This window comes from Heterodontus francisci, chromosome 36 (assembly GCF_036365525.1).
Source record: "Heterodontus francisci isolate sHetFra1 chromosome 36, sHetFra1.hap1, whole genome shotgun sequence".
Taxonomy (NCBI): domain Eukaryota; kingdom Metazoa; phylum Chordata; class Chondrichthyes; order Heterodontiformes; family Heterodontidae; genus Heterodontus; species Heterodontus francisci.
In genome coordinates this window covers 13,409,356-13,428,834 of record NC_090406.1, presented here as the reverse complement: position 1 = coordinate 13,428,834, position 19,479 = coordinate 13,409,356, and the positions used below count along the sequence as shown (strand labels likewise).

General features: G+C 43.1%; 1 protein-coding gene across 1 annotated transcript in view; it reads left to right on the top strand.

Annotated features, from left to right (window-relative positions):
• LOC137351601 (ADAMTS-like protein 5) overlaps positions 1-19,479 on the top strand; it is a 109,265-nt gene that overhangs the window by 79,933 nt on the left and 9,853 nt on the right. The window contains exons 5-9 of the mRNA XM_068016191.1: positions 548-656; positions 2,283-2,410; positions 6,608-6,731; positions 8,180-8,263; positions 19,316-19,479. Coding sequence (XP_067872292.1) covers positions 548-656; positions 2,283-2,410; positions 6,608-6,731; positions 8,180-8,263; positions 19,316-19,479 — 609 coding nt within the window. The remainder of the gene's footprint in view (positions 1-547; positions 657-2,282; positions 2,411-6,607; positions 6,732-8,179; positions 8,264-19,315) is intronic.

Genomic DNA, 19,479 nt, shown 5'->3' with positions numbered 1-19,479 from the left:
ATCCTATCCTCCATCAAATCCCATTCATTCTCCTGTCCTCACTGCCCTATATTGTTTCCCAGTCCACTATCATTTTAACTTTAAAATTATCATCTTTATGTGTAAATCTCTTCCTGGATTTACCCCTCCATATCTCAATAACCTCCTCCAACAACCTCCAATCAACCGCCACCCCACCACCACTGAATTCTCAATTCTTCCAACTTTGACTTTTTGCGCATCTCCCTCCCTTTGTCCCATCATTGGTGGCCATACATTCATTGGTCTAGATCCCACACTCTTTGCTAACAACCTCCTCCCCCAACCTCTCCGCCTCCCTCTACCATTAAGATCCTCCAGCTCTTCAACCAAGCTTTTCATCACCCTTCCTTATGCCTCCTTCTTTGGTTTGGTGTCCATTTTTGTTTTTGGTTATGCCTTTGTGAGTAGCTTTGGAACATTTGTCTACATTAACGGTGCTATATAAATGAAAGTTGTTTTTATTGTGCGGGTTTGTGACCAGGTTTCTGTAAGTGATTGAAACAGTGATTTAACACAATTTTCACAGGACTGCCCTCCAGGATCCATTGATTTCCGAAAGATGCAATGTTCTCTCTATAACAACAAACCAATCCAGGGCAATATGATGAATCACCAGTGGCTGCCATTCTATGGGGGTAAGTGTTCGAACATTCTCCCCAATTATAGCACAGTGAAATCACTGGGATCCAAGTGATGTGAACTTGGGTGCTAATTCAATTGGCCCTAATTCAATTTACCCTGTTCAAGAGGGAAGAGAATTAGAGAGCTTGTAAAATATTCTGAGGTTGCAGATGGGGTTAGGTAACATGCTATCAGAACAATGGGACCTCTTGCTACTCGATCAGAATCCTGTATGCTTAATCCAGTGTCTAAATAATAATGGTTTAACTCCTGTACACCTAATCTAGTATACAAATAACAATGCTATTATGCTTTGAAAGAATATAGTGGCCTTGGAACGAATGCAGTGCAGATTCACCAGAATATTATTAGGGCTCTAAGTGATAAATTGTGAGGAGAAATTGCATAAATTAAGCTTGTATTCCCTGGAATATAAAAAAGTTAAGAGGTGATTGATTAAGGTTTTTAGGATCTTGAAAGGAATTGATAGGGTCGATAGAATTTTTTCTGTTAGGGGGTCTAGAACAAGGGGACATAACCGTAAAATCAGAGCCAGACCAGAGGAGAGAAGTTAGGAAACATTACTTCACACGAAGGATGGAAGAAGTACAGAATTACCTCCCACCAAAGAATAGTAAATTCTAGTTCAATTAATAATGTTAAATCTGAGATCAATAGATTTTTGCTAGCCAAGGGTATCGAGGAATAGGGAACCAAGGCGTGTAGATGTAGCTAGGATACAGATCAGCTATGACCTCATTGAAGGGCATAACAGGCTGAAAGGACGGAATGGGCAATTCCTGTTCCTATTTCCTGACTCCAGTATACCCAATCTTGTGTGCAACTAACAATGATATAACTCCTGCACACCTAATCTAGTGTACCAGTAATAATAAGTCCAGTACATACAGTGGTTAAAAAGTCCCATTCCTACAAATAGTCATACATCAAAATCTGGGTTAAATTATTGCATGAAGATCAACTCGGCAGCTTTCAAAGAAGTGGAGAAACTAGCAAATGAACTGCCCCAAGTGGTTGTGTACATTACGTTTCGCTAAGTTACAGCTGTGTCATTTGAGGTAACAATTCCACTCCAGCAAGATCGTAAATACATCAGTGAACTTTCCTCTGGTCATTATCTCTAGCAAGATTGTAAACTCATTATAACAGAACACGTTTACGATTTTGCCAGAAATACAGAGCTGAGAAAATCTTTACAGACACATTTACGATGTTGCAATCTGCAATGACCAGAGGAATTCTGACCCCATGAGAAGAGCACAAGGAACAGCAAAAGATGAGCAAGGCTCATCTCTCTGGCGCTCCAACTCCCAGAGCCAAATGAATTTTAAACTCCCCTAATGTCTGATTCTACTACCCTATTCGGGTTTTCCTATGTTCTTAATGCAGTAACAGGGAAAGACAAAACTAAAGTGCTCCCCAGTAACCTTTGATCAAATGGCTTTAACTCTCTCAGTACCAACAGTCACAAAACCCAAGAACAATCTTTGCTTCATGCCTGTTGCTGATAGATCTACTATATTGAGGTTTGCTTGGCTTTAGATTAGTACATTGCTGTTGTCTATAGAGATTTATGTGAGTTTGAACTGTGAACCTTGCTGTCTTATTCTTTTTAACAGCTCCCAATCAATGTGACCTCAACTGCCTAGCCAAAGGGAAGAATTTCTACTACATGTTTGGTCGCGTTCTGGATGGTACTAAGTGTAGCCCTGACTCATCGGATATGTGTATTAATGGGCAATGTTTGGTGAGCAATTTCCCAGAAAATGTTATAAATGGAAAACTGACTTTGCAAACACATTGAATAAACAATAGCTGACTAGACTGAGGATAAACAGGTTACATTTTTGTCAGTGGAGTATCAGTGGTTAGGACTACTTGAGGATACCAAGAGTAAACAAGAGTGCACCAAGAGTAAACTGCCATTCTCAAAGCTCATAGTGATGACCACTTAAAACTGCCATTGTGGCCAGGGTTAGGATATATCATTTCTGTGCTTTTCTGTGTCTCCTGCAGTGTAACCCACCCCCTCTACAGTCACCAGCATGGCAATGGGGGAAGATGGTGGCGTAGTGGTAATGTTACTGGACTAGTAATCCAAAGGCCTGGGATAATGCCCTGGGGATATGGGTTCAAATCCCATCTTGCCAGCTGGTAGAATTTAAATTCAGTTCGTTAAAATCTGGAATTGAAAGCTAGCCTCAGTAATGATGACCACAAAACCATCATTGATTGTTATAGAAACCCATCTGGTTCACTAATGTCCTTTGGGGATGGAAATCTGCCATCCTTACCTGGTCTGGCCTCCAAGTGACTCCAGACCAAAAGCAATGTGGTTGACACTTAATTGCCCTCCGAAATGGCCGAGCAAGCCACTCAGGTCAAGGGCAATTAGGGGTGGGCAACAAATGCTGTCCTTGTTAGCGACACCCACATCCCAGGAAAGGATAAAAAAAATGTTTCAGAACTTGGTTCTGACTTACCTGGAAACTCCCCAGCAAATTAACATCTTGGAAACAGGACTGACTGAGGACCCCACTCCTGACTATATTTCCATTTGAGTTGATACAAAAATCAGGAGGGGTGTATAACACAGTTGAATCAATGGCAGCCATTATACAGTATTGCCCAAAGTCAAAATTGTCCCCACGTGTGTGTGGGAACCAGATAAGGGAAGGATCAAGCTCAGCTGTGATGCCCCTCACAGCCAAATAGCCTGCTAGCACTCATGTGATGTCTTGGGTGAGGTATCAGGGAGCTGTTAGCACCTATGGAAAAATATCACAGCAAGACGTAATGGAGATGGGGAAAAAGTAAAATAAACAGATCTAGGAGGGAATTATATATATTATGTATATTTATATAACAAAAATCAGTGAACCAATGCAGGAGTTAATATCTACATAAGAGTCCTTTATCTGGTGTTTTGTTAGCCTGGGGCAGGGGATGGGGAAGAACAGATTCTTGTACAGATAGTACAGTATATCCACTAAGCCTATTGCATCAAATACATAAGACTGATTTCAAAGTCATTAACACCATTAAGGTTTCATTAATCTGCTATGGAGCACTGACAACAACAACTTACATTTATATAGGGCCTTTAACATAATAAAACTTTCCACAGTGCCTCATAAGGAGATGGTGGCATTGTAGTAATATCACTGCACTAGTAATCCAGAGATTCAGGTTAATACTCTGGGGACATGGATTCAAATCCCACCATGGCAGCTGATGGAATTTAAATTCAATTAATTAATAAATTAAATCATAAAAATCTGGAATTGATAGCCAGTTTCAGTGATGATGACCAAGAAACTACCTTTGATTGTTGTAAAAACCCATCTGGTTCACTAATGCCCTTTAGGGAAGGAAATTCTGTTGTCTTTACATGGTCTGGCCTACATGTGACTCCAGACCCACAGCAGCAATGTCATTGACTCTTAACTGCCCTCTAAAATGGTCAAGCAAGCCACTATTGTACCAAACCGCTGCACAAAAGTTGAAAGGGAATAAAACCAGACACAACACCCTGCATCGACCTAGGCACCAGAAACAGCAATGGTAAATTCAGCCCTGTCAACCCTGCAAAGTCCTCCTTACTAACATCTGGGGACTTGTGCCAAAATTGGGAGAGCTGTTACACAGACTAATCAAGCAACAGCCTGACATAGTCATACTCATGGAATCATACTTTACATCCAATGTCCCAGACACCACCATCACCATTCCTGCGTATGTCAAGTCCCACCGGCAGGACAGACCCACCAGAGGTGGCAGCACAGTAGTATACAGTCAGGAGGGAGTTGCCCTGGGAGTCCTCAACATTGACTCCGGTCCCCATGAAGTCTCATGGCATCAGGTCAAACATGGGCAAGGAAACCTCTGCTGATTACCACCTACTGGCCTCCCTCAGCTGATGAATCAGTATTCCTCCATGTTGAGCACCACTTAGAAGAAACACTGAGGGTGGCAAGGGCGCAGAATGTACTCTCGGTGGGGGACTTCAATGTCCATCACCAAGTGTGGCTCAGTAGCACCACTACTGACCAAGACCTAAAGGACATAGTTGTTAGATTGGGTCTGCGGTAGGTGGTGAGGGAATATTGGTTGTGGGGCTGCAGGAGATTACTGAGATCAGGAGGGGTTTGAAGGATTTGAAAATAAGGATGAGAATTTTTAAATCGAGGCATTGCTTAACCAGGAGCCAATGTAGGTCAGCGAGCAAAGGAATGATGGGTGATCGGGACTTGATCTGAGTTAGGACACGGGCAGCAGAATTTTGGATGACCTCAAGTTTACAGAGGGTAGAACGTGAGGGGCTGGTCAGGAGTGTTTTGGAATAGTCAAGTCCAGAGATAACATAGGCATGGGTGTTGTTGTTGTTTAAAGTCACTAACACCATTAAGGTTTTATTAATCTGTTATGGGGTAATGACAACATAACTATTGTCAGTCCAAGTGCAGAGTTGGGACTAAGCCTAACACCCAAGTGAGACGCCCTGAAGCGGGTGGTCTTGCTGCATTTTGCTTTGCAGCTAGTTTGGGGCAACACCTGCTTTACACCAAGTGGGTTTAGCATCGATGTGAAACCAAAACCACTTCATACTGAACTAAACCTGCAGTGTGAATTCACCCTTGAGACAGCAGCTTACAGAAATTGGCTTGGTCTGTGTGTATGTTTTCTCCTTACAAAACCAGTGAATATCAAAGTAAAGATTATCATTCAGTGTGTGGAATTCTGTTTCGCATTCCTTTCTGGTGATAGATTTATTTGCCCATGTTAAGCATGTCTATATGTTTTCCTACTTTTACGTGAAAACATTTTGTTGGTTGCGATAATTCTTTAATCTGTTAATAAAAATGATCAAAAACATTTAAACATTTTAATTCAAATTTTTTTAAGGAACCTCTAACTAATGTTCCAGTTAGTTTCCCATCCCATGCTCCTCTCTTCAACCTTAAGGTCCTGAGCTTTGAGATCACTGTTCCCTGTAAGCTGTGCTTGTATGCAGCCATGCAGCAACCCGGAAGGTTCCGCGCAGGTCACTCACAAGTTGTCCCCTTTAAGATACTGTGTTTGCAGGGCCACACAAAAAAATTTAAAGATACCGTATATTGAAATGAACAGGCTGCAAAAAATTTAGAGGGGACATTGACTGAGGCACTGTTCCACGGGCCTGCACACCCTCCTGTATCACGCTCAGGTGGCACTATGCAAGCCTAGGCAATGCGTGTCAGCCGGCTATTCAGTCATGAGCACAGGACAGCCAAAACACAGCCTGTCTTCACCAGAATTGACAGACCATCAGCCCAGGAAGCAGGGCTTTTTTTTGCCGACGGCACTGAGGCCAGTTATAGGGCCCTATCCACTGTCACCCTGGCTGAGACCAGCTAACTTTGCATAGATGGGGATAGGCTCTGCGACTTGAGTTCTATGCAAAGCATTGGATTTCCAATTTAGCCAATCAGGGGTGATCATATACTGGATTGAATTTGGATCCCTTCCTGCTCCTATCTTCTGTAGGGTTGATCCTGCGATCCCATGGTTCCAATGGAGAGGCATACTCCAAGCGAGGACAAAGAGGTCAGAGTTAGGGCTGCAACATGGTAGGCCCACTTTCCTCCCCTGTGCAACCTATAAACACAGCTCCCTGCTGAAAGTGCAGAGTTAGCCCTTACATGTGGGTCTTTTGCACTTTGCAAACAATACTGAGTGTAACATAAACAGGAGCCTTTACACTGAGATGGATGAGAGGGAAACCTGTTTCCTGCAAGTGAACCTTGTGCACAGATCATAGAACAGGCGCTTTAGAGTAACTGAGGCATGTACATATCCCTCTCAACTGTCTCACTTTTCGCGTAAGCTTCACTGTTGACTGACTGTAACCGTCCTGAATCACTGGATGTGTGTGTTTTTGTTTCCCCTTTCTCTTGCTTTTCAGAAAGTAGGTTGTGACAGTATTCTCGGCTCGAGCGCCAGAGCGGACGTGTGTGGTGTTTGTGGAGGACGGAACGACTCGTGCATCCTGGTCAGGAGAGTCTACCGATCAGCGTTTCCCTCTTCTGGTGATTGCCCTGACATTCTCGATGGGTGAATGCCTTGTGCCTTGACTAAAACATGAGTCGGAATTCCCATCGGTGCTGGCAGTCTGCGGTACACCGCATTACCAGGAGCAGCACACAAGATGTGGGACACAAGAGTAACAGTGCAGATCCTTTCCACCAGTGTAAAAGTCTGAAGTAAAAAAAATGAAAAACTGCTGGAAATACACAAAAGTTCAGATAACACCTGAGAAGAGTGTAAAGATGGGGGGTTGCTTTACACTTCACGTACGCAGCCTAAACACCATAACCTTTTCTCTACAGCGCCTGACTGTGTGTTTCCAGTATTTCTATTTTTTTCTTTCCAGAATAATGCTGCCCCGTTGCCAAATTTTCATTGATTATCAGAACTGATTAGTGGCTAATTATTATTAACTGCGACCAATCAATTCTTGCTACACTTGTCCAGATCAAATAGCATTTGAAAAATTAGTAAAATTAACTCCCATTTATTTTTAAATAACTTAAAAATCGCCTCTTTTCGTATAATCTCACTACTCTTTCAAATTTTACCTCTGATTTATTAAGAGCTACACAATTTAAGAATTTGCCTCCCAGTGTTTACGCATTTAAGCCTGGAGATGATTTCCTGCAATGGTTTATATGTACCTTTGATCATATAGTTCTCTTTGTTATCTTAACAAAGGCAATAACGATTTTAATATAAAATAAAAGCTTTTGCACAATCACTGTTTTGGGTGACCCCTGACAGAAAAGTTAGAGGATATTAAGAGTGTTCAATTGGATATAAGCAGACACTTGAGATACTAGGATTAGTTCCACGGGGGTGAAGATTATAGGAAAGGTTTTGATAGGGTGAATAGATAATGACTATGTTCTGATAGTTGGGGAGTTTCTGCAGGGCCACCAATTTAAAATTGTCGCCAAGAGAGTGGGGGGGGCGAAGTTTGGATACATTTCTTTTCACTGAGGGTTGGAGCATGGAATGTTTTGCTACAGAGAATAGTTGAGGCAGAGATCTTATAAAGGAAAACTAGATAAATATTTGAAGCAGAGGAAATGCAGGGCTGTGGGAAGAGATTGAGGTGATGGGATTAGTTTTGGATTGCTCTTGCAAAGAGTCAGCACAGGCAAGATGGGCTGAATAGCCTCCCTCTGTGTTGCAAACATCTTTAGTGTTATTAAATAATTTTATGGTCCAAGTCTATGGTTCTTTGATCCTATTCTATGATTCTCTGATGACTCCAACAGGAACTTCCAGGTTTATTTTTTATTATTTAAATGTTTTGCCCAGTTCTGTAAAATGCATCTTTAATACTTATGTGTTAATCATTACTTACTGCAATTTCCAAACTTCAAAATAATGCACAGTACAACTTCTGAAATCTCAGTGGTGCAGCTGGTAATTGGCATCAGGGAGTTAATAAGTATTTTTTTCTAACTAATCCTAGGTTACTTTGGTTACAATAATGTGACTATGATCCCAGCAGGAGCCACTAACATCAAAGTTACAGACAACAGCAGGAACTACCTGGGTAAGTCAACCTCTCAGTTACAAGAATTCAAAGGTTACTGCAGCAGTACATGCCATGTTAGCTCATCTGTGCTAAGTTAGTTGATTTCAGCCAGAGCTGTAATTCCAGTGTTACACTTAGCTCCGGTAGCCTTGGGCTAAGTAGGGAAGAATCAGCCAGTGATCCCACTTTTGACATCTATCAACCTAACCCCGTCAGGCAAATTCTCAAGTGGATGTCAAGGCTCAGCTGCGATGCTGTCAAATAACAAAAAGACCCAAGACACTTCGCAAAAGCATAATCAGAAATAATTGGATGCTGAGCCCAACAAGGAGATAGTAGGAGGTGGTGACCAAAAGCATGGTCAAAGAGGTGAGTTTTAAGGAAGATCTTGAAGGAAAAGAGGGAGGTGGAGGGGTATAGGGAAGGAATCTCAGAGAATGGGGTCTAGGTGACCGAAGACATGGCCACAAATGGTGGGGCAAAAGGAGGGGGTTGTTGGAGAAGCAGAGAGTTCATGGGGGCGATTGTAGGAGGCAGGATTGTATAGGGACAGGGAGAGTCCATGAAAAGTTTTAAACACAAGAATGAGGATTTTAATGGTGGATTTAGGGGACTCAGACCCAATGTAGGTCCTGGCCAACATTTGTCCCTTAGTCAACAACACCAACAGCTGATTTACTGGTCATTCATCTCATTACTGTTTATGGTGCCTACCTGTCTGCAAATTGGCTGCAAAACATCAGTGATGACACTTAAAAATAAATTATTGGCCATAAAGTTCTTTAGAATATCCCAAAGACGCATGAAAGCATGATGTAAAACTTTGGTAGAGTGCTGTTAAGCTTAGGTTAGAGTTTACAGAGATCAGCAAACAGTGTTTAACAAACTTGCTTGAGTTTTTTGATGAGGTAACAGAGAGAGTTGATGAGGGTAATGCAGTTGATATGATGCTCATGGACTTGCAAAAGGCATTTGATAAAGTGCCACATAACAGGCTTGTCAGCAAAATTACAGCCCATTGAATAAACGGGACAGTAGTGGCATGGATACGAAATTGGCTAGTGACAGGAAACCGAATAGTTATGAACAGTTGTTTTTTAGACTGGATTCCCCATGGGTCGGTATTAGGACCCCTGCTTTTCTTGATATATATTAATGACCTAATTCTGTCTCCTCTGGGGGGACCTGGTTTGGTCATGGCCCGATTCACATGTAGGGGAACTGCAGGGGACCGTCTCCTGCCACTGCCCTGTCTCTCTGACCTCCTTCAGTCTCTCTTTCACTACTGGGGAAGCTACCACCTTCACCCTGCCAGATCATTACCTAGGAGCAAGTCAACCCCATCCACAGGCAAACTAGGGACAATCCTTGCGGTCACCGGTCCCGAAACTAGGTCACGCTCCAGGTGCACCCGGTGTACAGGTACAGGCATACACTGCCCTCCAATACCATTCACCACTATTCTGGTATTTACTGCACTCTCTGGCGGAAAGGTCAGGCCTTTTCCCAGTAAAATGGATCTGGTGGCCCCTGTATCCCTGAGTATTACTATGGGCTTGCTTGTCCCACTCGAGGGTTTACTCTCCCTTTAGACACAAAATCCTGACAACCTTCAGGAATCCTATTAAATTTTCCTGCACCTGCAGCAGTATGTTTTCTGGGTCTTACTATTGCTGCAGTTAAAGACACAGCTTGTTCAGCTGTGCTTTCCATCAGGGTCTCTTCTCTGTCACAGAGCGGATGTGCCCTGATTAACCCGACAGGCTTTCCCCATAATTTCTAGCAGTCAGCTCTTAGATGACCTGCCTTATTACAATTGAAGCACACAGGTCTCCAGGTCTCACTCCTACTTACAGCACCTTCCTTTTTGGCTGGAGAGAAGGGCGCCCTGTGTGTCCTGCTTTTCTTTCTCTCTCAGACTGCTTGGGCTCCTATCACCTTCCCACCCATTGTCCTTTTCGGATTTGCTGGGGTGACTAGAAAATGTTTTCCCAGTGGAACCCACTTGTATATTAGAGCAAACTCATCAGCCAGAACAGTAGCTTGCCTCACTCTATATAATTTTTGTTCCTCCACATGGGTCTTTACGGAGAGTGGGAGACAGATTTTAAATTCCTCTAGAAAAATCACCTCTCTGAGGTTTTCATAGCTGGGCTGCACTTTAAGAGCCCTCAACCACTGGTCAAAAGCCAGCTGCTTACTTCTCTCAAACTCCAAGTTAGTTTGATCAGTCTGCTTCCTGAGGGTTCGAAACTTCTGACGGTAGGCTTCTGGTACTAGCTCATATGCCCCGAAGATAACATTTTTTGTCAGTTCATAATTTGATGAACTCTCATCTGGCAACAGGGAATAAACCTCATGGGCTTTTTCTGGTAGCTTGCTTTGTAGCAGGAGAGTCCAAGCCTCAGCTGACCACTTTAACTGCCTTGCAAGTTTTTCAAAAGATACAAAAAATGCTTCCACGTCTCCCTCATTGAATTTTGGAATCAATTGGGAAAATTTTAAAAATTCAGTACACAGCACCACACCACTTGTATTTTCCATGCTTTCACTGGGGTTACTCTGTCGCCCCCTAGCGAACGCAAGCCGCCTCAGTTCTATTTCCTCCCGTTCCTTCTGGAAGGTTCTTTCTCTCTCTCTGTATTCTAATTCAAGTTTCGTCTATTCAAGTTGTATCTTTGCTAGCAATACCCCGTCAGAGTCTATTTCTAACCCTGTCTCTGATTCTTCAGATTCAAGGGAAAAATGGTAGGCCACTAGTCTTAGGAGTTTGGACTTCCTAGCCTTGGCACAGAAAGTGATCCCAATCTGCTCAGCCATATTTCTCAACTCCCCCATAGACAGTGCTTTTAACTTATCCCGATTTACTTCACCCTGGCTTGGGTAGTTACTGGCTTCAGTCATGGACATGTTACTATTCCAGCACACACAACCACAATAAAATCTGTATTTAAATATTTTCTCTTTTTGTTTGGGATCAATTTGACTTCCCACTTCCAATTTCTCGTTTATCTGTGGGTCCAATCCCGGATGCGCCCCCAAATTTCTGTATCAACCAGGTGAGGAAGGGGTCTCAGGCTCCCCTCTGAGCCCTTTCCTGGTTTGGCCAGAACAGGGTTTAACTTTTAAAACACAGTGTTTTTTAGCTTCCCTTCACTGCTCTCTTAGTGTAATTGTAAAGGAACCAACCAGACAGCTTTTCTCAGGTTTAAACAAGAAATGTGTAAGTTTCTTAACCTTAAAACTCTAACTCAGTTAAAACTACTAAAAATACACAACACAACCACACTAGCATGCATACGCAATAAACACACATACAAATAGATACAGAGGAGGAGAAAGAATTAAAGGGGGAAGTTTGAAGTAGTAGATGGAATTCAGTTACTGGTTTTGGGTTGGATGTAAAGTCTTTGAACGAAGCTAAGTGTTGCAGTTCTCATTGGGGCCCGGTGCACACTTTTAAACTTATTTTGCTGGTACCAGAAGGCTTCAGGGGTCTTCTGTCTTGAGGCTGAAGTTACTTCCATGGGTCCCTGGAACTTTGTGTGAGAGGGAGACATAGAGAGAGAGAGAGGCCTTGCTTCTCTTTGGTCTTCAAAAGCAATCTGTCTAAACTTTACTGTGAGCACAATTCAGTCAATTCCCAGGTTGGCCAACAGGTTAGTCATGTGACTAGCTCCTTGTTTGCAACAGCATCGTCTGCGAGGTTTGTTGATTCATCAAAGCTTACTAGACACACTCAGTGGTGGGTGGGTGGAGAGGGGGGGAGTGGGGTGGATTGCTGACTCTTACACAGACAATGACTCTCAATATCTTTTGATCGTCACTATTGACAAAACCCATCTGGCTAACTGAATCAGGGAGCACTTCCATTACCTCTCTTTTCAACTGCCTCTCAGAATGCAATTGTACAGCTGTGTTTTCAGCCAATGCTCTGTGGTCCTTTTAAACAAGTTATGTTCAATGTCCAGTAAATGTTCAAATAGTGTTCCATATGCCGAAATTAATATATTTCCATTTGGCAGGTGTGGTTTCCGTCACACAAGGAAGTTTAAAATCCCTGGTTTAGCCTCAACTGGAGTATTGTGTCCAGTTCTGGGCACCACATTTTCAGAGGTATTAGAGAGGGTGCAGGAAAGAATCACAAGAATGGTTCCAGGGATGAGGAATTTCAATAACGTGGCTAGGTTGGATAAGCTGGGTCTGTTCTCCCTGGAGAAAAGAAGATTAGTAGGAGATTTGATAGAGGAGTTCAAAATCATGTGGGGTCTGGACAGAGTGGATAGGGAGAAACTGTTCCCATTGACGGAAGAATTCAGAAATAGAGGACACCGATTTAAGGTAATTGGCAAAAGAAGCAACAGAGAACAGAGGAAAACCTTTTTTTTAACGCAGCGAGTGGAATGCATTGCCTGAGAGTGTGGTGGACGCAGATTCAATTGAGGCCTTCAAAAGAGAACTGGATAACTATCTGAAGAGAAAAATTTGCAGGACTACAGGAAAAGGCAGGGAAGTGGGACGAGGTGAGCTGCTCTTTCAGAGAGCTGGCATGTGCACGATGGACCAAGTGGCCTCCTTCTGTGCTGTAACCATTCTATGACTCGCTATGATTCTATGAAATCAAGATTCGAACTCACTCAAAATCCATTCACTTATAGAGTTAAAATTGGGCCCAATGTCTCTTCAGAAAACTTCAATCTTTCAGAAACCACTGCTTTTCTCATGGCCCAATCTCCCCAGTCTTCACCTATCTGCCTCCCCATCCCCCAGCACATTGATTACAAAATCCTCATCCTTCCTTACAAATCCCTTCAAGTTTCACTTCACTCTGCCTCTGCAAAATCATCCAGCTCGACTTGGCAGTCCTTCTGAGTTCTGAGCAGCAGGCATCACTCTGCCTTCCATCAACTTGTCGCTACACTTGGATTTCCCTTCCTACATCCCTCCCCTTTGCGACTTCTCTCCCCACCTTCAGAAGCCTCATCAGAGCCTACCCCTTCAAGCATACCTTTGTCAACTCATGCAGTCCTTTTACGAAGCACTTTCAGTCATTTCACGATGATGAAAGTGCTATGTCAGGATAAGGTGTATTTCACCAGTCATTAATATTGATTAAAATAATATTACATTTCCAAGTATAAGTCAATGACCTAGCTAATAATGGAGTACATTATGCATTTAGGGTATTACGTGATAAATAATTTTCAAATGTGGCATTTGAACTGTGGTACAGGAAGCATGATCGACTAGCCAACAGAAAGTGGAGTGCCCACCCGAGGAACAAAATACTTGACTTTGCGATGCTGCAGACTGACAATATTAGCATAAATAAGATTAAGAATTCAAAGAATCCTTGGGCTTGAACTTATGACCTTAATGGTTAGGAGTACAACACTCAGCTAACATGAGTTATCAGACCACCAACTACAGATCATGTTTTTTTTAGGAAGCAGTAATTAGTGGTTTTGAAATACGTATGATTAATAAGTCAAATTTCTTACTGCCAGAACAAAGGGGTTGTTGTGAGTATATTGCAGAGCTGGCAGTGAAATAAATTATCATGTATGGTGAATCCCAGAGTCCAGCTCAGTTCCTCAGTTCAGCAGATGCTTCTGAAAAAAAAAGACTCAGAATTGGTATTCTCTGTTGTTTAGACTCATGAGAAGCTTCAATAATACTGGAGTTTACAGCTGCCTAGACCCTAAAGTCTGCAATTCCCTCCCTAAGCCTCTCTAACTCCCTCTCCCCTCCTTTAAATGTTCCTTAAAACCTACTTCTTTGACTAAGCTTTTAGTCACCTGCTCTAATGTGGCTCAGTGTCGAATTTTGTTTGGCCTTCCTATGAAGCACCTTGGGATGTTTTGCTATATTAAAGGCGCTATATAAATACAAGTTGTTTTTGATATCTGTGATTGCATTCACCAGTTCCTAAGGTGTTTTAATGCCAAACAAAAGAAGTTTCTCTTTAGTGAACAACATGGTACAATTTAAGCTTGTTATGGAGAAAGAAATAGACAAGTTGCAAAAAACGGTTTTGGATTGGGGGAGAGTGAATTTTAGCAAAATAAGGTAGGATCTGGCCAAGGTAGACTGGAAAGAGTTACTTGTCGGGAAATCTACAGAAGAGCAGTGGGGGGCATTCAAAAAGGAAATGGGGAGGGTACAGGCCCAACATGTTCCCTCTAGGGTAATAGGTAGGAGCAACAAGCCCAGAGAACCATGGATGACCAGAAACATTCAGGGTACGATGAGAAGGAAAAGAAATGCTTTTAGCAAATACAAGGAGAGCAAATCAATGGAAGCATTAGTGGAGTACAGAAAGTGTAGGATGGAGCTTAAGAAAGCAATTAGGAGAGCAAAGAGGTTTGAGAAAGCTCTGGCTGGTAAAATTAGGGAAAATCCCAAGATATTCTATAAGTATATCAATGGGAAGAGGATAACCAGGGAAAGAGTAGGACCCATTAGGGACCAAGGGGGAAATTTGTGGGTGGAGCCAGAGGACATTGGTAGGGTGTTGAACGAATACTTCACATCTGTCTTCACCCAAGAGAATGAGGATGTAGATATGGAACTTAAAGACAGAGACGGTGAGGTTCTTGAGCAAATTGTCATAGGGAGTGACAAGGTATTGGAGGTTTTGGAAGGCTTAAAAGTGGACAAATCTCCAGGTCCGGACGATTTGTGTCCCAGGATGCTGTGGGAGGTGAGGGTGGAGATTGCAGGGGCTCTGACCCTAATTTTTATTTCCTCTTTGGCCACGGGGGAGGTGCCAGAGGACTGGAGAACAGCTAATGTGGGGTCCCACTATTTAAGAAAGGTTGTAGAGATAAGCCAGGGAACTACAGCCCAGTGAGTCTCACGTCAGTGGTAGGGAAACTATTGGAGAAAATTCTGAAGGAGAGAATCTATCTCCACTTGGAGAGGCAAAATTTGATTAGGAATAGTCAGCATGGCTTTGTCAGAGGGAGGTCATGCCTAACAAATTTGATTGAATTTTTTGAGCATGTGACCAGGTGTGTAGATGAGAGTAGTGCAGTTGATGTAGTTTACATGGATTTCAGCAAAGCCTTTGACAAGGTCCCACATGGGAGACTTATCAAGAAAGCAAATGCACATGGGATACAGGGTAACTTGATAAGGTGGATTCAAAATTGGCTTAGCTGTAGGAGGCAGAGAGTGATGACAGACGGCTGTTTTAGTGACTGGAAGCCAGTGTCCAGTGGCGTACCACAGGGATCTGTGCTGGGTCCCCTGTTGTTTGTCATTTATATAAACGACGTAGATAACTATGTGGGGGGTAGGATCAGTAAGTTCGCGGATGACACAAAGATTGGCCGAGTGGTTAACAGTGAGGTGGAGTGTCTTAGGTTACAGGAAGATATAGACGGGATAGTCAAATGGGCAGAAAAGTGTGAGGTGATACACTTTGGAAGGAGTAATGTGACACGGAAGTATTCAATGAATGGCCGGACACTGGGAAGTTCTGAGGAACAAAGGGACCTTGGCGTGTTTGTCCATAGATCTCTGAAGGCAGAAGGGCAGGTTAATAGGGTGGTGAAAAGGCATATGGGACACTTGCCTTTATCAATCGAGGCATAGATTACAAAAGCAGGGAGGTCATGTTGGAGTTATACAGAACTTTGGTAAGGCCACAGCTGGAGTACTGTGTGCAATTCTGGTCACCACATTATAGGAAGGATGTGATTGCATTGGAGGGGGTGCAGAAATGATTCACCAGGATGGAGCCTGGGATGGTACATTTAAGCTATGAAGAGAGGTTGGATAGGCTGGGGTTGTTTTCGCTGGAGCAGAGAAGACTGATGGGGGGGTGACCTGATCGAGGTGTACAAGATTATGAGGGGCATGGGCAGGGTGAATAGGGAGCAGCTGTTCCCCTTAGTTGAAGGGTCAGTTACGAGGGGTCACAAGTTTAAGGTGAGGGGCGGGAGGTTTAAGGGGGATTTGAGGAAGAACTTTTTTACCCAGAGGGTGGTGACGGTCTGGAATGCCCTGCCTGGGAGGGTTGTAGAGGCAGGTTGCCTCACATCCTTTAAAAAGTACCTGGATGAGCACTTGGCACATCATAACATTCAAGGCTATGGGCCAAGTGCTGGAAAATGGGATTAGGTAGACAGGTCAGCTGTCTTTAATGCATCGGTGCAGACTCGATGGGCCGAAGGGCCTCTTCTGCTCTGTATTATTCTGTGATTCTGTGATGAAACGCAGGTAAAAGACCAAGGCCCATAGTATAGGACACATTCCCAAGGTTGAGAAGAAGAGAGAAGATGAGATTATTCATGAATCTAGGCAACAAGCTTAATTGTTTTTTAAAGAGCCTGAGGATTGTTGAAGGAAGGAAAGACTGGAGAAGTTAAGGAGTTCCACAGTTTTGAGATTTTGGTTCAAGTAGGAGGCTTGTATGATGAGTTTTGATTTTATTGCAGGTGAATATGCAAAACTATTTTAAGGCTGGTAGTCTTAAAGTCTTTGAAGCTCGATCAGGCGGTCAGCAAGACATGATTTGGTGAACTTACAATCCAGAGCTCCCAGGTGGGAGTGATTCACAGGGAGCACAATAGAGGGAATAGAGTCTCTGATCTTACAGATGATGTGAAATCACAGCTGATGGTTACAGTTGCCCAGGGTGCACTCCCTGCTGGGCAAATTCTGGATTGTGAGATCACCCCTTTAATGTAGACTTTAGTTGAATGAGTTTTTCAGACGACTGCCCTGCCTTTCTGGCTGATTTATCACAGGAGTCAGCGCTGGTTCTCCGATTCGCTTCGTACTCTGCTGCCCTGAAGTAAACAATCTCACTAAGCATTTGTAGAGAGCGATAAAAGTTGTTTGTTTTTATTATTTGTCTCTGGTCCCTGTGCCTCCTGGACAATATCATTAGCTCTTCCTCTCTGATCTCTGTTTCTGAAATTAAACTGGCAAGGATCTTTCAGTCTATTACTAATTTTAAAACACTACAAAGATCACAAAGCAACAACAGATGAGGGGAGTAGGGGTTGGGGTGCAGGGGGTTTGGAGAAGGGCATTAGGCCCAAATTGTTCATCCTTCAGACCTATGTATCTGACTCTAAGAATTCTTCAACAAGCTGGCCTTCTCTTTCAACTCTTAATGCATTCTTCTCGGCCTTATAGTGTGAAACTATCTAAGGTGCTTTTATATTGTAGGAGCGCTGACAATGGGAGTTATCTCACTCCTATGCTTAGGGAACCAGCAATAGCATCCGTCCATGAAAATATGGGTGCACAAATGTGCTGTCAGATTAAGGGGGGGCGTCAATTTTTGTTGCCTTTATCTGCTGTTAATGGGTAGCATCGGCTGCAAAATGGGGTCGATAGCCTTACTGTCCCCTTCATATCAACTCCATTTTGAAAGGGGCCTACAGGCAAGTGTCCAACACGTCTGCTTTTTTCAGGCACTAGGCTCATTTTAATATTGAAATTGGGATGCCATGACATAAATAAGACCCCGATTGCCATTGTAGATGGGAACAGGGCAGAGATTGTGCAGGCTCCGATCTGTTCCATGGGTGATGAAGGCAAACAGGCCTGCCAAATGCATGGGATGAATTAAGGATAGCTCACAAGTGATTGAACATTGACCATCCACTGTCAAGACCACAAAACATTCCCTTTGCTGTGTCTGCACTAATGAACTAATGAGCATTTCCACATCCCTGTGATGCTAGGGTGTAAGCGTGGAATATTGTTTTCATTCACACTGATGTGGAATCCTGGATCCCCACTGTGAACTGAGGAAATATTGGCAAATTCCAAAACACAAGAGGCTGTTTTTCCTCAACATTACCCCATTAAATTGACAGGTGTCGCATGTGGTCTTATAATCGACTAGTTCTCTCAGCCAACAGATTAATTTCTCAGTCCCATGTTGCACACCAATGACTTCTTTGAGTGATTATCTTGTACAAGTTCTAACTTGGCAGACCAAGTGAGCAAAACAATCAGGTAATGGCAGATGGTGAAAGCATTTGGTGAGTGCTTGTCACTAGAGTTTGGAGTCTTAATGGCTTTGGTGCAACTTTAGTGCATTTTCCAATGTTTTAAGTACAAATGCAGTTAGAAAAAATATTTATGACTTCATTCCACAAACTGAAAATGTCAGATTTTGGCAGTGGGGGGGGGGGGGTGAAGTTGGAATCGATGATCATTACACGTCACCTTCGGTAAGTCTTACCTGGGAGCATGTACAGATTCCTCTCATGCAAAGTAAAAAGGTTCTGCTGCAAAACTGGAATATTGGAATATTGAGAAAGCAGAAGCAACATCCATGTTCTGCCTGACCTTTCTTTGTCGAGTGCCCTTGGGTGATGGGTTTTATCAATGTAAGTGGAATCATCTGAAGTGGGGGGATATACTTGGGGGACAGGAGGTCTGGACCATGGCTGAGCTCCTTCTAGGTCAAGTACACCACCCAATTAGCATAAGAGATGGCATTGGTGACTCCCATGTAAATGACCACATCTCGGACCATCTGCCTGTTAGCTATAGAATCAGAGCAAATCTGTCCCCTGAGTTTTAGAAATCTTCAAAAGCCTAAAAATGTATATCAGAAAATTGTAACTCCTCCCATCCAAGGTATCAGCCTACTTTCAGAGCCATATGTGAATTTTTTTAAAATCTAATTTCCACTGTCACATGAAGCACTCCCATCTCAGCTCCAGTCTGTCCAGCTGTTGAGTAAAACTTTGCCCCAAACTTATATCTCATCTCCAACCTCAGATGACCTCCCGCTTTGTTGGAATTTCTCTATTCACTGCACCAGACATCCTGTGGCCTTTCTGAGGAGAGATTGCCAATTTGGTGCCACATTATTGACAGTTTTGTACTGTGAGCCTGTAAACAGAGAAGACTTTCAATCCAACAGTCTGCTCTTCATTTAAGTCCAGGTCCCAGACGTGTCTAACCCATTTAACTGTCCAGTCTCCCGTATTAATGGTTGGTGTACAATGCTACCATTATGGGTAATTGTACTTTTGATTGCATTGATTATGGATGTTACGTTTTGACTGCAATGATTCTATTTTCTGCCTGCAGCCTTAATAAATGGCAAAAATCACTATGTGATTAATGGGAACTGGGTTATAGACTGGCCTGGAGAATATGATGTCGCTGGCACCAAGGTGCACTACAAGCGTTCTGCTAGCAACCATGAGTCCATTGAGGCCATAGGACCGACAGCCGAGGACCTCCATGTGATG